General features: G+C 39.9%; 1 protein-coding gene across 5 annotated transcripts in view; it reads left to right on the forward strand.

Moving 5' to 3' along the window:
* Positions 1 to 507: 507 nt before the first annotated feature.
* BICD1 (BICD cargo adaptor 1) overlaps positions 508 to 18,147 on the forward strand; it is a 207,936-nt gene continuing 190,296 nt past the window's right edge. For all 5 annotated transcript variants that reach the window (XM_036866753.1, XM_036866754.1, XM_036866752.1 and 2 more), the window contains exon 1: positions 508 to 736. In XM_036866753.1, coding sequence (XP_036722648.1) covers positions 524 to 736 — 213 coding nt within the window. In that variant the 5' untranslated portion in view covers positions 508 to 523. The remainder of the gene's footprint in view (positions 737 to 18,147) is intronic.

Consider the following 18,147-nt stretch of genomic DNA (forward strand, 5'->3'; position numbering starts at 1 on the left):
GGAGCCCCGGCCAGGCGCGGAGGGAGGGAGAGGGCCGGCGCTGCATCATTCCACACCCGCTGCAGCGCGGCCGGAGGGAGCAGGTGGAGCGGGCGGGCGCGGCGAGCCGGAGCGCGGGGCCCGAGGAGACTGCAGTGACGCTGCCCGGAGACATGGCGGCCGTGCGTCTCTGAATAAGCAGAATCGGAGCCCCTCGCCGCCTCCGGCCGCCGCAGCCTGGCCATGCCGCACGGCTGTTGACCGCACGCAGGGGCCGGCCCGGAGGACACATGCCGCAGCAGCTGCCGCCTCGCCCCTGATCCTCTCCCCTGCATTCTCCATGTTGCGTTTCTCGCCGGTTTCTCGGGCGCTGTAGCCGCGGCTGCCGGAGGGGCAACCAGGGCATTGCTCTGCTCGTACATCCAGCCACACGTTTCTTTTCCATTTTCATCCTTCCCTCCTTAGTTCCTTTTCCCTTCCCCCGCCTGCTTTGCATCCATCTCCCCCACCCCGTTACCCCCTCCTGCCTCTATCCGCCGGGGCTATGGCCGCGGAAGAGGTATTGCAGACTGTGGACCATTATAAGACCGAGATAGAGAGGCTGACCAAGGAGCTCACGGAGACGACCCACGAGAAGATCCAGGCGGCCGAGTACGGGCTGGTGGTACTGGAAGAGAAGCTGACCCTCAAACAGCAGTATGACGAGCTGGAGGCTGAGTATGACAGCCTCAGACAGGAGCTGGAGCAGCTGAAAGAGGTGAGTTGCCTGTCACCTCTTCCCTGCTCGGCCCGGTCCCCCTCCCTCAACTCCCACTCATCATTTATAAAGAAGTCGGAAAGGATGCTATTGAAAGGACTGTTTCTTCGTCTTAGAGCTCTTTGTAGATAAGAGAAGATTGAAAGAGTCCATTGTTTTACCCCCAAGAGAGGAATTGCCCAGGAAATGAATGTATAAGCTGGAATTTGGGAGGCGATGGCTGTTCAGGCTGTGCGGGAGGGAGATTCCTAAGAGTCCTCAAGCCTCAGCACTCTAAGGCGACATTCAGCTGGGTTGGAATGCATAAATCAAACTTCTCAAAACAGCTGTTATATCACGTCCAGGTTTCAGTAACAATCCCATAATCCACAAAGTCGATGAGTGGGTTTGTGTTGAGGACCCACGGTTTCAGGTTGTAGAACCTATGGTACCTCAGCCTTCTGCTGAACATAACCACTCCTTGATGAGATTGGGAACTGTTATTAGGAGAACTCCTTGCCAATCCCGTTTGACAAAGACTTGAGCAATCTTCATTCTCCTTGTCTTTAGTCATTCTTGTCATCGGGCAGCAGGAGAAAAACAACTCTACTGCTGGGTGTTGCTGCTGCCTTGATTTCACCTCTGAGTGAGGGTGGACCATGCCCAAAGTCTTATAAGATCACCCTGAACAGGGAAAATTTAATTCCCCTACAAATGGTGTGAAAGAATGGTATATATCAGATGCGTGGGTAGCCGTGCATTTCACATAAGGCTCTTCTGTTTGAAATGACTATGTATAAAACCAGAATGTCACAAATGGGCCATGTATATATAACACTTGTCCTCTTTAATCTTTTGGTATTTGGCTTCTTTTAAAGACTGGCTAATGTATTAGAAGAAAATAAGTAGTGAATATCAAAAATTTAGAAGAATATACATATTGTTGAAGGAACTCAGTCTCTTTTACCCAGTTCCTGGGGTACTATGGGTAGCATAAATGTAAATGTACACACCGCTTTTCTATGTGGCATGTCTTTATTTTTAGGTGCGTATTGGCATTTAAAAATGTTATTTCTAATTTGCTATATAATGTTAATCAAACACGTACATTCTTATAATGTACTCAAACAGTTTTTCAAGGGGTGTCTTGTTTTGTGTTATTATATTTAAAAAACATGATTTATGACAGATCTAATCAATTTGCCTTCTAATTTAGTACATAATATGGTAAGCATTTATAGTTTCAGGTATGTCTTATTTTTATTCTGATGCCTAGATGCCAAAAAATAAACATATGGTAAAAACCCCAACTAGAAATCTGATTTTTTGTGCGTTAGGCTGTACATTTCTAGTTCATTTTGTTGTTGTTGTTGTTGTTGTTTTGTTTTGTTTTACCATGTACACGTCTATTAACTACAGCTGGACTTAATGGTATTTTCCAACTTAGATTAGGTCTTAAGCTGATATGTTTAAATTCAGTGATGCTAAACCTTGTGAAGTCAGGAAGGTGATGGTAATTTTCAGAGATGTTTTGATGTTGTCTACACTTATCAACACTGCTTTACCAAGACAAGGAAGTACAAACCCGGCAGTGTTAGCTACCACCTCCTTGATAAAGGTGGTAGACTTAATTTAATGAAATTAACTATAACTATAACTGTTAACCTGCCTTCCTGCTTGATTCAAATAACCCTACAAGGGTTTTTCTGTGTCATTGTATTCATCGTGCATAGTAAACCTTAATGCAATTGTCTTTTGCCTTTACTAGACCATGAGCTCTTAAGGCAAGGAATCTGTCTTAATTTATATTGCATCCAAAGTCTTTAACACAAAGCCCAGCACATAGTGAGCATACAATAAGTATTTTATGAAAGAATAAATTTATACTGGAAGAAGATATACTTTATTAAGCATTCACTAGTCCATATTAGTTAGTGTCGGAGAAAGACTAAGAAAATTGAGAAGTATAGGAAGTGCTTAGTATGAAACACTACCTGTACTACTTTCATCAGCAGTAATAGGAAAAATGACAAAAAGTATTTCATAAGAATAGTGTAACAGTGTTTTCTTAATAGAGAATAATGCAAATACCAATTATAATTTTTTTCTATAAAACAGTGAGGTATATTTTGTTCTGTACAGCAGGAGGTTAGTAAAAGTTTATCAGGATTATTTTCACCAAATGATACTTGTTTACATATGTATTTTGAGTTGCATTTAGCATAAGTATAATTTAATTTTATGTTCCCAATGAACTGGCTTATACAATTATATAAAAATGTATTTTAAGGTAATAAAAAATCATTATATTGATTATTTGATAGTGAGACCTATGATTTTGATCCTTTAAACATGATGTATACTTTAGTTGGGAGTATTATTTAAATGAGCTAAATCAGTCTCAGTAATGTTTCCTGTTTGAAAAGTAAATCCAAAATAATTGTGCAAACTAAGATATTGCAGTGATGATATCATATAGAAGCCATTTTTGGAAAATGCGTTTTGTTAGTGCTCTGATTTTTCAAAAGGAAGTTTTGTTCATTTGCAGGTATATATAGGAAATGATGTTCTTGCTCTATAATGTAAAACCAAGTATAAAATCTTTGGTTTATTTCCAGGCTGTTTCAACAGATATGATTCATTTAAAAGTAATTGGACCAGTTTATGGGAATGTCAACAGAAAAATACTGTGCTAAGTCCAAGCTGGACGTTAGTAATTTGCAGTGTCGCGCGACACGGCTCAGTCTTTAAGGTCATGTTGTTTTCAAGAGGCAGCCCCCAGCAATGCTGCTGCCCCCCTTCCCAGGCTGTATACAGCTCTGACAATAATGCAGGTGAGCAGTATTGCTGAAGATGTGTAGAATCAAGATGATGAATTCATTAATTTTTTTCTAGTTATTTTCTTCCCTAAGTCTGGATTGCTCTTTGGCTTGGCCTCGTATCATTAGGGCTCTGCCCTGTGCCTGCATGACTACTGTAATTCTGAAAGAACACACTTGGAAGGAAAGTACTAATGATGTGAAAAGAATGACTTCTGACATCATCATAATGTTCTCCTTTTCATTATCTTTGGGGAGCTGGACAAAGCACATGTCCACTAGAATACTTAATCACGGCTTTATGATTTCATGAATAATGCTTGCTTTTTAGTGGCCTGGGGGACACCCATGCCCAGTTATGTTCAGGGCCTGGCTGATTGTATGTTTGGGATGTGTGTAAATCAGCACTGTGCCTGTCACCCAGGCCAAAATAGTGTTTGAAGAAGAGTTATGGCTCTACAATAATCTGAAACTTAAAAATAAACATTCATTAAAAAAAAAACAAAACCTAGAATTTAAGGTTTTTGTTTTGGTTTGTTTTTTGTTTTTTTGCTTTAAAAATGTTTTAAATTTAAAATGTAGGAAAGTTTTAAAAGATCCCCTTAGAAAGAAATGATTCAGCATTCCTGGTAACATTTTAGAAAACATGTCCATGTGACAACTTTAGAAAAGTTTTGCAGCTGGGTTACAGTGGACTGTCTACTAAGAATCTTCAACTCATTTTCTTGCTCATTTTCTCAACCTGACGCTGAGGATAGACACCAGCTGCTGAGGAAGCACTTTGTGGACACAGAGCAGCTTTTCCTCTTAGAGCCAACTTGATGCTTTTTCAGGACTATAGTTAAATCATTCAAGAAATAAGTACTGAACTTACATACTTTTAGAGATTGTCACATTAGGGACCTGACAAAAGCCATTTAACTACCTGAATTCATCTTTAAACAGAACTAATTTTTTTCCTCTTATGCTTAGAAAGCTTGTTAGTTTCTCTTCTCTTTGTAAATTCTAAATCATAAAATCATATGGGGAAAAAAAACCCCATATTTCTTTTCCAGTCTATGAATAAACATAGAGAAAGTTAATATTGAATTTATTTATCTAAGCTAGTATTTTTATCTCTTGTTGTTTTTAAAGAAGACATGTGACATGTTATACTTATCACATTTATTATCAAATTAATTTAAACATCTAAAGTATATGGACATTTACTTTTGGAAAGTGTTTATAAGCAACTCAACAAACAAACATAATCACTTTAATCATATTTTTTTTGGACCCAGTTTCTCTAACTTGTACCATTTTTCCTTTTTATTTCAACTCAAGATTTCATCCCTGACAAAGTTATTTCTCAGATATCATTTAGCAAGATTTTATAATCTCTCATCACATTCATCATATTTGCATGAACATGTACAGCAGCCATGGTTTGAAGATTTTTTTCAGAATTTCATGCTTACAAATATTCTTCCCTATCTTCCCCATAAATACACTTATACTTTATGGATATTGCATTCCAAATTTGAAAATATGATATTTAACTTGCATGTTGAAATATATAGAAAAGACTTTCTTACACCTAAGATTTTACCTGTAAACATGGCTTTGAAGGAGAGAAAGGCATGAAGGGGTGCATAGTCTGACTGTGTACCTAATTCATTATGCTAGACTTCCCTGGCTCTCCAGTGATTAAGACTCTGTGCTCCCAAATGCAGGGGACACAGGTTTGATCCCTGGTCGGGGAAGATCCCGCATGCTGCATGGCATGGCCAAAAAAAAAAAATACAAAAAAAAATTCATTATGCTAAAGGAGAAGTAGCAGGAGATGAAATTGGGAAAGTGGCAGTGGCCGTATTTTGTCTTGGGGATGGGGAACCATTAAAAGGAAATGAAAGGAAACAATAACTGTGTTTGGTGCCTTACATTTTATCTCATTTAATCTTCAGAGTAACTCAGAGGCTTATTGCCTTTTTTTACAGATAAGAAGATAGTTAAAGTAATAAAGCATTGAACTATGTATACAGCCCCATTTAGGACTAGGCACTTTGCATGCCTTATCTGTAATTCTTATAGCAATCCTTTTACAAGGTAGATATGGCTTGCATCATACAGAAGAGAAAACTTGGTCTTAGAGAGGCTATGGGTCCTTCTCAAGGCCACAAAGCTAAGTGGTGAAACCTGGTTCAGGAAGAAGCCCACTTTCTTTGCACCTTACTACCCCGAGATGCTCAAACACCTCAGTCAACATGCAGTTTAGAAGGTCATGGTATTGGTCGTAGAGGGTGGATTGGAGCTGTGCAGGGGCAGTAGGGGTAGTGAGGGGAGGACAAACCTGAGGGCTGTTTAGGAGGTGTAGGGTGGAACGCGGTATTGGATGTGACTGGGTATGGAATGTGAGGAAGAGAGTAGATTTGAGAATATCAGGATGGATTAGAAGGTGGTTCCATTCACAAAGGAAGGTTCTAGGGGGAAAGAGCAGTTTCAGAGGGTAAAGTTGATGCCTGAGTTATATGTTTTTTAAGTTCATGTTTTCTTTTTAGGGGAGGCATAAGTTGCATGATAAATTAAAATACTCAACTCTAAGTTTAATAAAACAAGTGAATAAATTGTGCAATTGGTTGTCATTTTATTCAAACCTAATTTCCAGAATATGGAATATATGAACAGTTTAATGATGTTTTCACAGTTAGTTTGATTGCATTCTTTTTTTCTTTTTTTTTTAAATTTTTATTTATTTATTTATTTATTTTTGGCTCTGTTGGGTTTTCGTTGCTGTGCGCGGGCTTTCTCTAGTTGCGGTGAGCGGGGGCTACTCTTCCTTGTGGTGCGCAGGCTTCTCATTGCGGTGGCTTCTCTTGTTGTGGAGCATGGGCTCTAGGCGTGCGGGCTTCAGTAGTTGTGGCACGCAGGCTCAGTAGTTGTGGCTTGAGGGCTCTAGAGTGCAGGCTCAGTAGTTGTGACGCATGGGCTTAGTTGCTCCGTGGCATGTGGGATCTTCCCGGACCGGGGCTTGAACCCATGTCCCCTGCATTGGCAGGCGGATTCTTAACCACTGCGCCACCAGGGAAGCCCATTTGCATTCTGAATTAAGAGATGTATAAACTCATAAACAATGGGCAAGAAGCTGGCCTGGCACAGTGAGGAAAACCAGCCCTTGCAGACCTCTAGGGTTAGGGGTGCTGGGAGCAACAGCACTTACCCCCCACTGACTGATACTTGAGAGTACATTAGCACTTTTACCTTTCTTTTTTTGGCCACAAGAGTTTGATTGCTCTTTAAAAATTACCGTTGTGTAATTATGACAATTTGTGGCAACAATCCCAGTTGGGTAAAAGCATAGACAAATAAATAGTTTCCCCTTCCTCTCCTCCCAGTTCTGTCTCTATTGCTAATACTTTGGTGAGTATTCTCTTATACTTTCTTTAAATAACTTTAAACATATGAATCCATATGCAGGCTTCTTTGTTGTTCTTATTCTTTAGTTTTTATAAAAATGGACTCATGCCGTACGTATTACTCTGTAACGTGACATTTTTTATTTAATAGTATATCCTTTCAAAATGCAGATATTTCTAGGACAGGGCTGTATTTTTAAGGCACTGGCATTTCAAGTGTGAAGCAAATGGGACTGATTAGGGAAGAAAACCAGAGAGCCTCAGGGAGTGTGGTCGGCACTGGAGACTTCGAGGGGTTGGGAGGTGGCCCAGGGTCTGCCCTCAGGATAGCTTGGGTGGCCCTGTGAGAGAGAAAACTAGTGTAGGTGTGTGTGAAGGAAACTGATGGGATTTGTTTGGTTGCCCCATGGCAGGCCTGTGATATACCAAGGGAAAAGATGGGAAGTTTTATGGGTGAACGAGCAGCGATTTTGATTCCTTTGTCTACTTGGCTGGTGTCGGACCTATGTGGACACCATAATAGGTGGCTGGTTTCCAGGGCCGGCAAGAGCTGGTCCTGCAGTGTGGCCACATCCTGTCCATGCTGGGTCTTGGGGAGAAGCCAGGATGATGCAGGCAGTTGGGCCTCATTACGTTAGCCCATCTTTGCCCTGTGACAGTGGAGTTTTTTTGTTTTTAACTTTTCATAAAAAATTATTTTTATTATTATACTATTTTGGTTGTAATTGTAAAGATAATTTACTTTTACTGAAGACAATGAAGTACACAAAGGTATGAAGAAAATTAAAACCACCCATAATTTTTATTAGTCCAATATTTTTAATCTGCATTGTCAACTATTTTACATTATATACCAATCAGAATTTTTTTTTCTTTTTTTTTTTTTTTTTTGCTTTAGATTGTCTATTACTTATTTTTTTTTTAAACACAGCCTTCATCAGAGGCATGTCTATGACTTCTTGTTCTGTTTCATTTATTCATTCAAAAGTTTTTCTGAGTGGCTACTATGTTGACACTGTGCTGCTTGCTGAAGACAGACAAAATGGAGCTGCCTGAATGGAGCTTATGGGGAGATAGTCAGCAAGCACACACGCACGTCAGATGTGAGAAATGCCGTGAGTGAAGAGATGGGGGCTGGCTGGGGAAAGCATGATCAGGAAAAGCCTCTCCCAGGAGGTGACGTTTGATTCCAGACCTGAATGATGAGAACGAGCCAGTCATGTGGAGATTGAGGGAAGTGATTTTTTAGGAAGAGGGACAAGTACAAAGATTGTGGAACTCTGTTGGTAGTTGTTAGGGGAAATGGTGGGTGACCATGCCCTGTAAAAATAGCCATTCATATAAAGAAGATGTGGTACAATGGAGTACTACTCAGCCATAAAAAAGAATGAAATTTTGCTGTTTGCAACAACATGGATGGACCTGAAGGGTATTATGCTTAGTGAAATAAGTCAGACAGAGAAAGACAGATACTGAATGTTATCATTTATATGTGGAATCTAAAAAATAAAATAAATGAATGTATCAAAACAGAAACAGACTCACAGGTATAGAGTACAAACTAGTGGTTACTAGTGGAGAGAAGGAAGTGGGGAGGGGCCAGACAGGGATAGGGATTAAGAAGTACAAACTACTATGTATAAAAAAAATAAGCTACAAGAATATATTGTACAGCACAGGGAATATAGCCAATATTTTATAATAACTTTAAATGGAGTATAATCTATAAAAGTTTTGAATCACTATGTTATACACCTGAGAACTAATATAATATTGTAAATCAATTATACCTTAATAAAAAAAAGGAAAATTTAAAAAAAATCACCATTCGTTTGAGAAATGACCATCCATAAAGTAGTGTATTGCCTTTAGATTCTTCAAATGAGATTTTGGAACTCGACATCAGAAGTATTTGTGCAGAGCCTAGATCCCCCTGAGGTCTTCTTTTTGAAGAGGTGACTTTCAATACAGATTACTCATTAGGATCAGCTGGGTGATTTATAAAAATACTGCTGCCTGGACCCCACCCTGAGACAGTTCAATCAGTCTTTGGAGGTGGAGAGGGGCTTCAGTATATTAACCCCACTCCCCTCATAGGTGCAACCAGGGCTGAGAGCCTCTCTCCTAGAAACTTCCAACTCTAGGAGTAAATGACTCTGTAGGAATAGAAGTGTTTGGTAAGAAAAGCTGGGAAGTCATGAGCCATGAGGTATGTAAACCTCAATGGCACAGTCTTTGTACTTCTCTGTTTTCTATAAATGAAGACACTGGGAAAGCCTTTCAGAAAATCAACAAATGTCATCAAAAACTTAACTATGTTAAAACATAAAATAGATAGCTAGTGGGAAGCAGCCACATAGCACAGGGAGATCTGCTCGGTGCTTTGTGACCACCTAGAGGGGTGGGATAGGGAGGGTGGGAGGGAGGGAGACGCAAGAGGGAAGAGGTATGGGGATATATGTATATGTATAACTGATTCACTTTGTTATAAAGCAGAAACTAACACACCATTGTAAAGCAATTATACTCCAATAAAGATGTTAAAACAAACAAACAAAAAAACTTAACTATGTTAGACAATTAAGATGCATGCTAAAAGTTTATAAGTTTTGATCCTTCAGGGTTGTTTGAAGTTTCCTTTAAAAGTTATTTGTCTCCTTTGTTGTGTCTGTTTTGTTGCTCTATTCTGTTTGCAGTTGTTTATGCCAGCTTTACAAATTCATAAGTAGACTATTAGAAAAGAATTGCTTTGATGGATTGATCTTTAACTTCTGGGGTTATTTTCACTTGTTCTTTTGGTTATACATGCTTACTGTTTTCAAATATTATTTTATGGAGAAAAAGCACTACACTAAAATGTAGTATTTATCTGCTGTGTTTCTATCTTTATATTTAGAAATGAAAAAAAGAAACCTGTTTACATTTATGGGAAGTACACAGTAACAGTAGCAATTTCCTTAAGAATGTTTTGTTGCACAGTTTGGTGTGGGTCTGTAAATAGAAGGTTCAGAATGATGGGTCTTTGTTTGTCTCCGGCATACTGCAGACTAATGTGGAATCAAATGCCACTGCTGAAGAGCTCTTAGCCATCAACTTTTGAAATTGAAAGAGGTTTATATTATAACATGAATGTGCTTTGTTGATAAGCCTCACTGATTGCCATTCTCTAGATAGTTTTAGGAGATTTTTTGAAGTTGACCTCCATGTGAGGTAATTAGATGGAGACAGGGTAAGTTTAATCTTGTACATGGCTTCTTTTGATGAGCTGAAGGTACTACCATCTTACAGATTATCTTTTTGGCATACATGGCCATTTTCCCTCCTTTAAATCATAATCTGACATTCTTTCTGCTAATGCTGGTATGTGTGCAGAGCCTTTAAGCTCAAAACCTCAAGGAAATATAATTAGGAAGAAAAAGCAACCACTAGAGGGAGAGAAAAAGGGATATAACACACTTGAAAACTAATTATAAATGCTTTTAAATTGTTGGCCCTTTGGATTATATTTTTAAGTTGATAAATGTTCTTAGTGTTGGTGATTCACAATTAATTATGGTTTAATGATCTCATTCTAATTATCTGAACAACAATAACCCCTTTTATTAATATTTTAAAATAATTTAGAACTAGGACCCTTTTTAAAAGAAATTTATTTATTTATTTTGGTTGCGCTGGGCCTTAGTTGCGGAAGGCGGGCTCCTTAGTTGAGGCTCGAGGGCTCCTTAGTGTGGCTTGCCGGCTCCTTTAGTTGTGACACATGTGCTCCTTAGTTGTGGCATGTGTGTGAGATCTAGTTCCCTGACCAGGAATCGAACCTGCGTGCCCTGCATTGGAAGGCGGATTCTTAATCACTGTGCATTCTTATCCTTTTTTAAGAGAGTTCTCAGGTCTTCTTAATCACTGCAGTTATTTCCAATCAAGTTTTATGTGCTTTTTTCATTTTAGCCAAATAAATATTATATCTTTGCAAGTCACATTGAAGTGTTCGGGGTAATATGAGCTATTATTTGCTAAAGTTGAGACCAGGATCTCAAAAAACCACAATTACATTAAAAAATTTTTTTTAATTTTTTATTTGTATTTATTTATTTTTAAACCATATATATTTTTATAAATTTATTTATTTTATTTATTTTTATTTTTGGCTGCATGGGGTCTTCGTTGCTGCATGCAGGTTTTCTCTAGTTGCGGTGAGCAGGGGCTACTCTTCGTTGTGGTGTGCCAGCTTCTCATTGCAGTGGCTTCTCTTGTTGCAGAACACAGGCTCTAGAGCGCAGGCTCAGTAGTTGTGGCGCATGGGCTTAGTTGCTCCGTGGCATGTGGGATCTTCCCAGACCAGGGCTCGAACCGGTGTCCCCTGTATTGTCAGGTGGATTCTTAACCATTGCGCCACCAAGGAAGCCCCACAATTACATTTTTAGACAATGGTTATAGTAAGGCATTTCAGGAAATGACAATGAAAAGAACTGTCATCATTGATCAATTCCAAGTGAAAAATTTTTAAGTTGCATTTTAATTTGTGATGCTAATGTGATTTAGAAATATGGACACCAAAGTAAATACCATGAACATGTAGGTCATTGCATAAAGCTAACTAAGGTTCACTCATTCTTTCCTACAAAAACAATATATTCAATACCTCCTATGTGTTAGGCACAGATCTAGGTGCTGAGAATACAGCAGAAAACCCAACAGGAATATCCATGCTCATGAAGCTTACATTCTGTGGGAGAATGGAAGGGGAGACAATAAACAAAATGAATATGTGAAATAGAATGTTAGATGGTCCTAAATGCTATAGAGAAAAATAGAGCATGAAAGGGGGGAGATGGCCTGTGAAGTGGGGAAGGATCAGAGAAAGCCTCCTTGAGAGGGACGGGCAAAGAGGCTGCGTGGCTCGAGGGGTTGGGGTGGGATGTGAATAGTAGATGAGGTCAGAGAGGGAATGAGTGTCAGTGATGCAGCAGCTTTTAAATTGTTACCAGGACTGTGGCTTTTACTCTTGAGTGATAGGGGAAACTTTTGGAGGATTTGAGAACAGGAGTCCGTGTCCTACGCCTTTTTTCCCCCCCTGTGTGTACATTCAAGGAGACTGTAACCTCCGTCAGGGAAAAGGAGTTCAAATTAACCTGGTAGCTCATGAGATTTGTCGCATGCTTCTCCCTGCCTCCCCCACAGCGAGTGTGTAAGAGATGTCTGTGGTATTGCATTCATTTAGGCTGGAAGAAAAAGGTGAAGTAATTAAGACAGTTATTTTGAAAAGAGGTTGAACTAGACTACCTGTTTTAAAAATAACCATTTGTTTGACCAATTAAATCAGTTTACTAAAAAAGATACTGTGTTGACTTGCCTGGGTCCTTGAACCAGAATCTTTACCTAACTTTCTTCTACTCTGTCCCTTATTCTGGACGATATGAGCCATTTAGTGGACCTTAGTCTAACGTGACATAAGGACAGTTAGACATTGTATTACTGGTTCTGTGCCGCAGTTGATATTCTAGTTACTGAGGGACTGGAATGGATGCTGGTCATTCATGCATTCATTCATTCATGTATTAAATATTTAGAGAGCATCAGTTATATGCCAAGTTTATGCTGGGTGTACAAAAATGAGGAAGACGTGGTCTTTATTTTTAAGTTACTTATTTGCTGTTAGAGGCAAAAGACATGAACAAATGTGATTAAGGTATTTTACTGGAAAGATCATGGGTTTTTGAGTCAGAACAAACTGTATTTGAATTTGGTTAGTAACTGTGATCTTAGGCTAATACTTAAAACTCTACGAATCTCTCACTTTCCTCCTCTGTAAAATGGAGGAAGATAGTAACTATAGATATTAAAGAAAAATCCATCTAAAGCATTTACTACAGTCCCTGACACCTAGTAAGCACCTGATAACTGATGGATGTGATGGTGATAATAATTCATAATAATAACAAAATAGTAAAAATAATAATGTGTTGGCTGTGCTTGATAGGACACCAAAGTGGAGGGCAGCAAACTCAAAGGAATCAGAGAAAAGTTTCTGATCAGGGCGACGTGTGAAGGGGCATGAAGAACAAGGAGGGATTTTCCAGGCAGATGAGGGGCAGAGTGCTTCAGGAAGAAGAAACAGCCTGCAGAGGAGGGGGGATTGGAGAGATTGTTGCTCGTCAGCATCTGTGTTGTTGCAGGCAGTATTTGAAATGGGATGAGGGGTGGGAGGTGGTCTGGGGGGAGACGATGAAGGGCCTTGTAAGGAGGCTTGTCAGTTCCCCCACCTCGGCTCCGGCGTGGCTGACCATGGCGACATCTGCCTGGGAAGGCTTTGCCCCTGAGCGCCAGGCCCCAATGACAAGATGAGAAGTACCTCCAACTAACAAGGGGTCTGGAAGTCTCTGCTGCTCCTGTGCCCCGTTTGGTGTGTTTTAGGGTTTGTTTTAGCCTCCTGGCCTCTTGTGAATTGGAGAGTGGCAGCTTCCCAGTCTTACCCCATTGTGACCAGGTTGCCTGATTGCCCCTTCAGTGTGGGTCCTCAGTGCCACTGTCCTTCCGTGTGGCTGGGCTGGTCCTGCTCCTGACAACCCTCTCGGCTCTGAGAGCCACATGCCCTGAGGTCTTGACTTCGATTCTAACCTGTCGATCAGACCCCGAATGTTGAGCTCCGTCCATACTAGACTTAATATTTCCTTGCTCATTGCCTTTGCTGGTTAGGACTCATGGCTGTTTTCCTCCTCTCTTGTCTTTTCTCTCAGTTGCCATTGATTCACCTCCATTTTGCTGCTTTTCTACGAGTATCTCCCTTACGCCTCTGGAATGGGGTCAGGCCACTTGTGGGAGTGCTAAGGAGCTTGATCTGTATACCATGGGAAAAGTATCGACAGTGTCAAAGCAGGAGAGTAATATCATTAACTTTATGTTTGAAAACAGTGACTTTTGGCTTTTGATTCTGACAGTACAGTGGTCTAGGACCTCTGATTAACCCTTCTACTGGGAACAATTAAAAATGCTAGAAAAAATATAAAACTAGCCTTTAAAATGCATGAATGAATTGACTTCTTAGTAGGAATGCTCAGAGGCTACAACTGAATAAAAGCAAAAACCTTTAGATGTAAGCAGTACATCAACGCTTTTGCCTTGAGTGCATTTATTACCTGTAGCTCTATAAAAATTCTGCCCTTGGTTATTTTGTTCTTATCACAGTCATTGGAAAAATAAATTTCTGCAGTAATTCCCAATTAACTGGTCTATTTAATAATAAATAATATCATACTCCTGTAAAATTTAAAACTTTTATGGAAAAGGCTCAGATGAACTATAACCTAAGCTGGAATTCATTTCTTTTTATCATCTTACATTTTTTCATTTTTCATATTATGAAAAATGTAATTCTTCCTCTTCTTACTTAAAAAAAAACCCTTTATAGTGTTATTTGTGTTCGGATAGTTTTTTTTTTTTTTAATTTATTTATTTATGACTGTATTGGGTCTTCGTTTCTGCGCGAGGGCTTTCTCCAGTTGCGGCAAGCGGGGGCCACTCTTCATCGCGGTGCGCGGGCCTCTCACTATCGCGGCCTCTCTTGTTGCAGAGCACAGGCTCTAGACGCGCAGGCTCAGCAATTGTGGCTCACGGGCCCAGTCGCTCCGCGGCATGTGGGATCCTCCCAGAACAGGGCTCAAACCCATGTCCCCTGCACTGGCAGGCAGACCCCCAACCACTGCGCCACCAGGGAAGCCCCTGTGTTCAGATAGTTTTAAATCAATAATTTTCTCCTTATGTTTATAGCTTAATTATATTTTCAAGTCAAAACTATTTGAGGTTTTTCCCCTTTATAATCTAATATTAACAATATGGAGAGCAAAAATTCAGCAATCCAGCATCACATTTAAAACTCCCTGTTTAACATTAAAAAGTAAGACTTCTCCAGTCTCTTTTTCTCCTTGTATACTTTTCTTTCTCATCTTCTTTTATCCCTTCGCTTCCCATTAACTTTACACCAGAATATCAAGGATTTAATGGATCATGAAAGAATGAACTCTAATTAGGAGAAAATTCCTGGGAACATTTATTAAATGTCAGTGTGGAGGAAATCTTCCTAAGCAAGATATAAAACTTAGAATCAAAAGGCAAGACTGACACATTTGGTTACACAGAAATTTTTTTGAAAACTGAGGTAGGCACCACAAACAAGAGTGGAATACAGACAACAGATTGGAAAAAAAAAAAAGCAACATGATTGATTTACAAAGGATTATTATCCCTAGTATACAGCTACCCTGAGTTGATTGAAAACAACAATAATACCATAGAAAAAGGGCAAAGACTATAAGTAGACAAACAGAAGTGGGTTTGCAAATAATCAATAAATGTGTAAAAAGATGCTCGATATCGGTAGTCAGTGAATGCAAATTAAATAATAGTGAGTTTTCACTTTTTTACCAATCAACTTAGAAAAATTTTAAATATTGATAATATACAGTGTTGCCAAGTGTGTGGAAATGTGAACATTCTTATACATTGTGTGAGTATGAATTGCTATGAGCTTTGAGAATGTGATTTGGCAGTTTGTGTTAAGGTATAAGATGCACACAATACTTGGGCCCAACAGTCTCTCACAAACCATAGGTAATTGTATACCAGTCCTCAAATACCACGCATCAAAGAGAAGCACTGGTTAGCATTTAGTATCTAAATGTGTGGAACATAAAAGGAATCAAATTATACTCATTCTTCTTGCATATCCTAACAGATTTCTATATGTTTAAATAAAATCATATCTTAAAATCTAGATGTAATTCCACACATCCCCTCTTAGCAATTCTCCCTTAGCCCATTTCATAGACCTGGTTTGAACTTTTGATTTAGTGCTCTCGAAGTATGATTTTTTTTTTAACATCTTTATTGGAGTATAATTGCTTTACAATGGTGTGTTAGTTTCTGCTGTATAACAAAGTGAGTCAGCTATATGTATACATATATCCCCATATCCCCTCCCTCTTGCATCTCCCTCCCACCCTCCCTTTCCCAGCCCTCTAGGGGGACACAAAGCACCGAGCTGATCTCCCTGTGCTATGCAGCTGCTTCCCACTAGCTATCTATTTTCGAAGTATGATTTTTAAAAAATTTATGTTGCATTATTTTTCAACTCTTCTTGGTCTTGAAAATATGTTTGTGAGCATTTTTGACAAAAAGTGATGCTTATTCTCTATTCGGGTGGATTCAGGAGTTGCTCCTCTCAAAGAGAAGGGACCACCACCATCTATGCTTATTGTTGTCCTCAGAAGCAGTCATGCCATTGGACTCCTGACCCTATTGGCAGAAGAAGTAACACATTTACTCCGAGGTTTACAAAAATACTCTTAAGAAAACCCTCTTTCACATTCTGTGAATGAGTTAAGTGATGACTTGGGAATTTTAAACTGTTACCTCTCTGTATTTATGTATTTAGTAAAAATAAAAGTTGTGGCATGTAAAAACAACTCTTTGAGTGACAGTCTATTGCAAAAAAGGAAAACGACATAGAAAAAAATAACTAGAAATGAAGGTTAGATGACACTGTATGTCAAAAAGAAGCTTTTTTTAAAATTCCTAATCCTAAATAAGAAAAATTACTATGGACATTTATTTATTTCACAGATGATTATTGAACACCTGCCATGTCCCAGGCATTGTAGTTAGGTGCTGGGGGTACAAAGTTCCTGCCCTCAGGGACTTGACATACCAGTGGGGGAGAAAAGCATAGAAGAGTAAGGAAATAAAGAAATAGTTTTGCATAATGATGTGTGCTAAAAAGTGAAGAAAGCAGGGTAAAGGAATAATAAGACTGGCAGGTATGCTGGGTAGGCTATTTTAGAAATGAGGGCCAGGGCTTCCCTGGTGGTGCAGCGGTTAAGAATCCGCCTGCCAATGCAGGGGACACGGGTTCGAGCCCTGGTCAGGGAAGATCCCACATGCCGTGGAGCAACTAAGCCCGTGCGCCACAACTACTGAGCCTGCGCTCTAGAGCCCTCGAGCAACAACTACTGAGCCTGCATGCCGCAACTACTGAAGCCCGCACGCCTAGAGCCCGTGCTCCGCCACGAGAGAAGCCACCGCAATGAGAAGCCTGCGCACCGCAATGAAGAGTAGCCCCTGCTCGCTGCAACTAGAGAAAGCTGGCACGCAGCAACGAAGACCCAACACAGCCAAAAATAAATAAATAAAATAAATAAATTTATTAAAAAAAAAAGAAATGAGGGCCAGACATGGCCTTTCAAAGGAGACGACATCTCAAGTGATGAGAACGAGCAAGCCCGGAAAAGATTTCAGTGTCTGAGGTTGAAAGTAACTGCAAAGGTAAAGACCTTGAGGTTTGACTGAGCTTGGTGCTACTGGCATTTTGGGTGCAGTAGTCCTTTGTAGGGTAGAACTGTGCTGGGCATCGTGGGGCTGTGGGGCTCCTGGTGGGTGGTGAGCATCCCTGGCCCTGGCCACAGTATGCCAGCGTGTCCCCACTCTTAGGTCATTGTGATTACAAAAGCGCTGTTGCTGTACGTCATGGTGACTAGAGTTAACAACAGTGTATTATATATTTGAAAGTTGCTAAGAGAGTAGATCTTAGTTCTCATCACAAGGAAAAAAATTGGAACTATGTGAAGGTGATGGATGTTGACTTATGGTGGTAATCATTTTGCAATTATACATATAACAAATCATGTTGTACACCTAAAAACTGGTACAGTGTTATGTATCAATTATATCTCAATTTAAAAAGTAAAAAATAATAAATAAATACAAAGAATAAACCAAAAAAACCACCCTCACACCTTCCAAACACCTCCTCTCCCCCCAGGGTGGAGCCATACTACCCTCGATAGAGAACCCCTACAATATGGAGGGAGGGGCTGGTGTGGATGTTAGAGAGGAGGCTGGAGCAGTGGACAGTGACCAGGACCTTGAGCCCTGGCAAGAAGTCTGGACTTTATTTTAAGCATAACGGGCAGCCGCTGGAGTGATGTGATCTGATAAATATTTCAGGAAGATCACTCTGTCTCTTCCTTGCAGACTGGCGAAGGAGTGAGCCAAGTGAATAGGCTGTTGCAGTAGTTGCAGTATTAGGTGATGGTGGCTTGGGCTGGGGGAGATCTACTTGGGGGTGAGAAAAGAATGATTCAGGATGCATGATGAAGGACTTGCTAATTAATTGATCGGGAGAGCAAAAGAAAGGGAGAAATCAGGATGGCTCCTGTGTTTCTTTATAACA

This window comes from Balaenoptera musculus, chromosome 10 (genome assembly GCF_009873245.2).
Source record: "Balaenoptera musculus isolate JJ_BM4_2016_0621 chromosome 10, mBalMus1.pri.v3, whole genome shotgun sequence".
Lineage (NCBI taxonomy): Eukaryota > Metazoa > Chordata > Mammalia > Artiodactyla > Balaenopteridae > Balaenoptera > Balaenoptera musculus.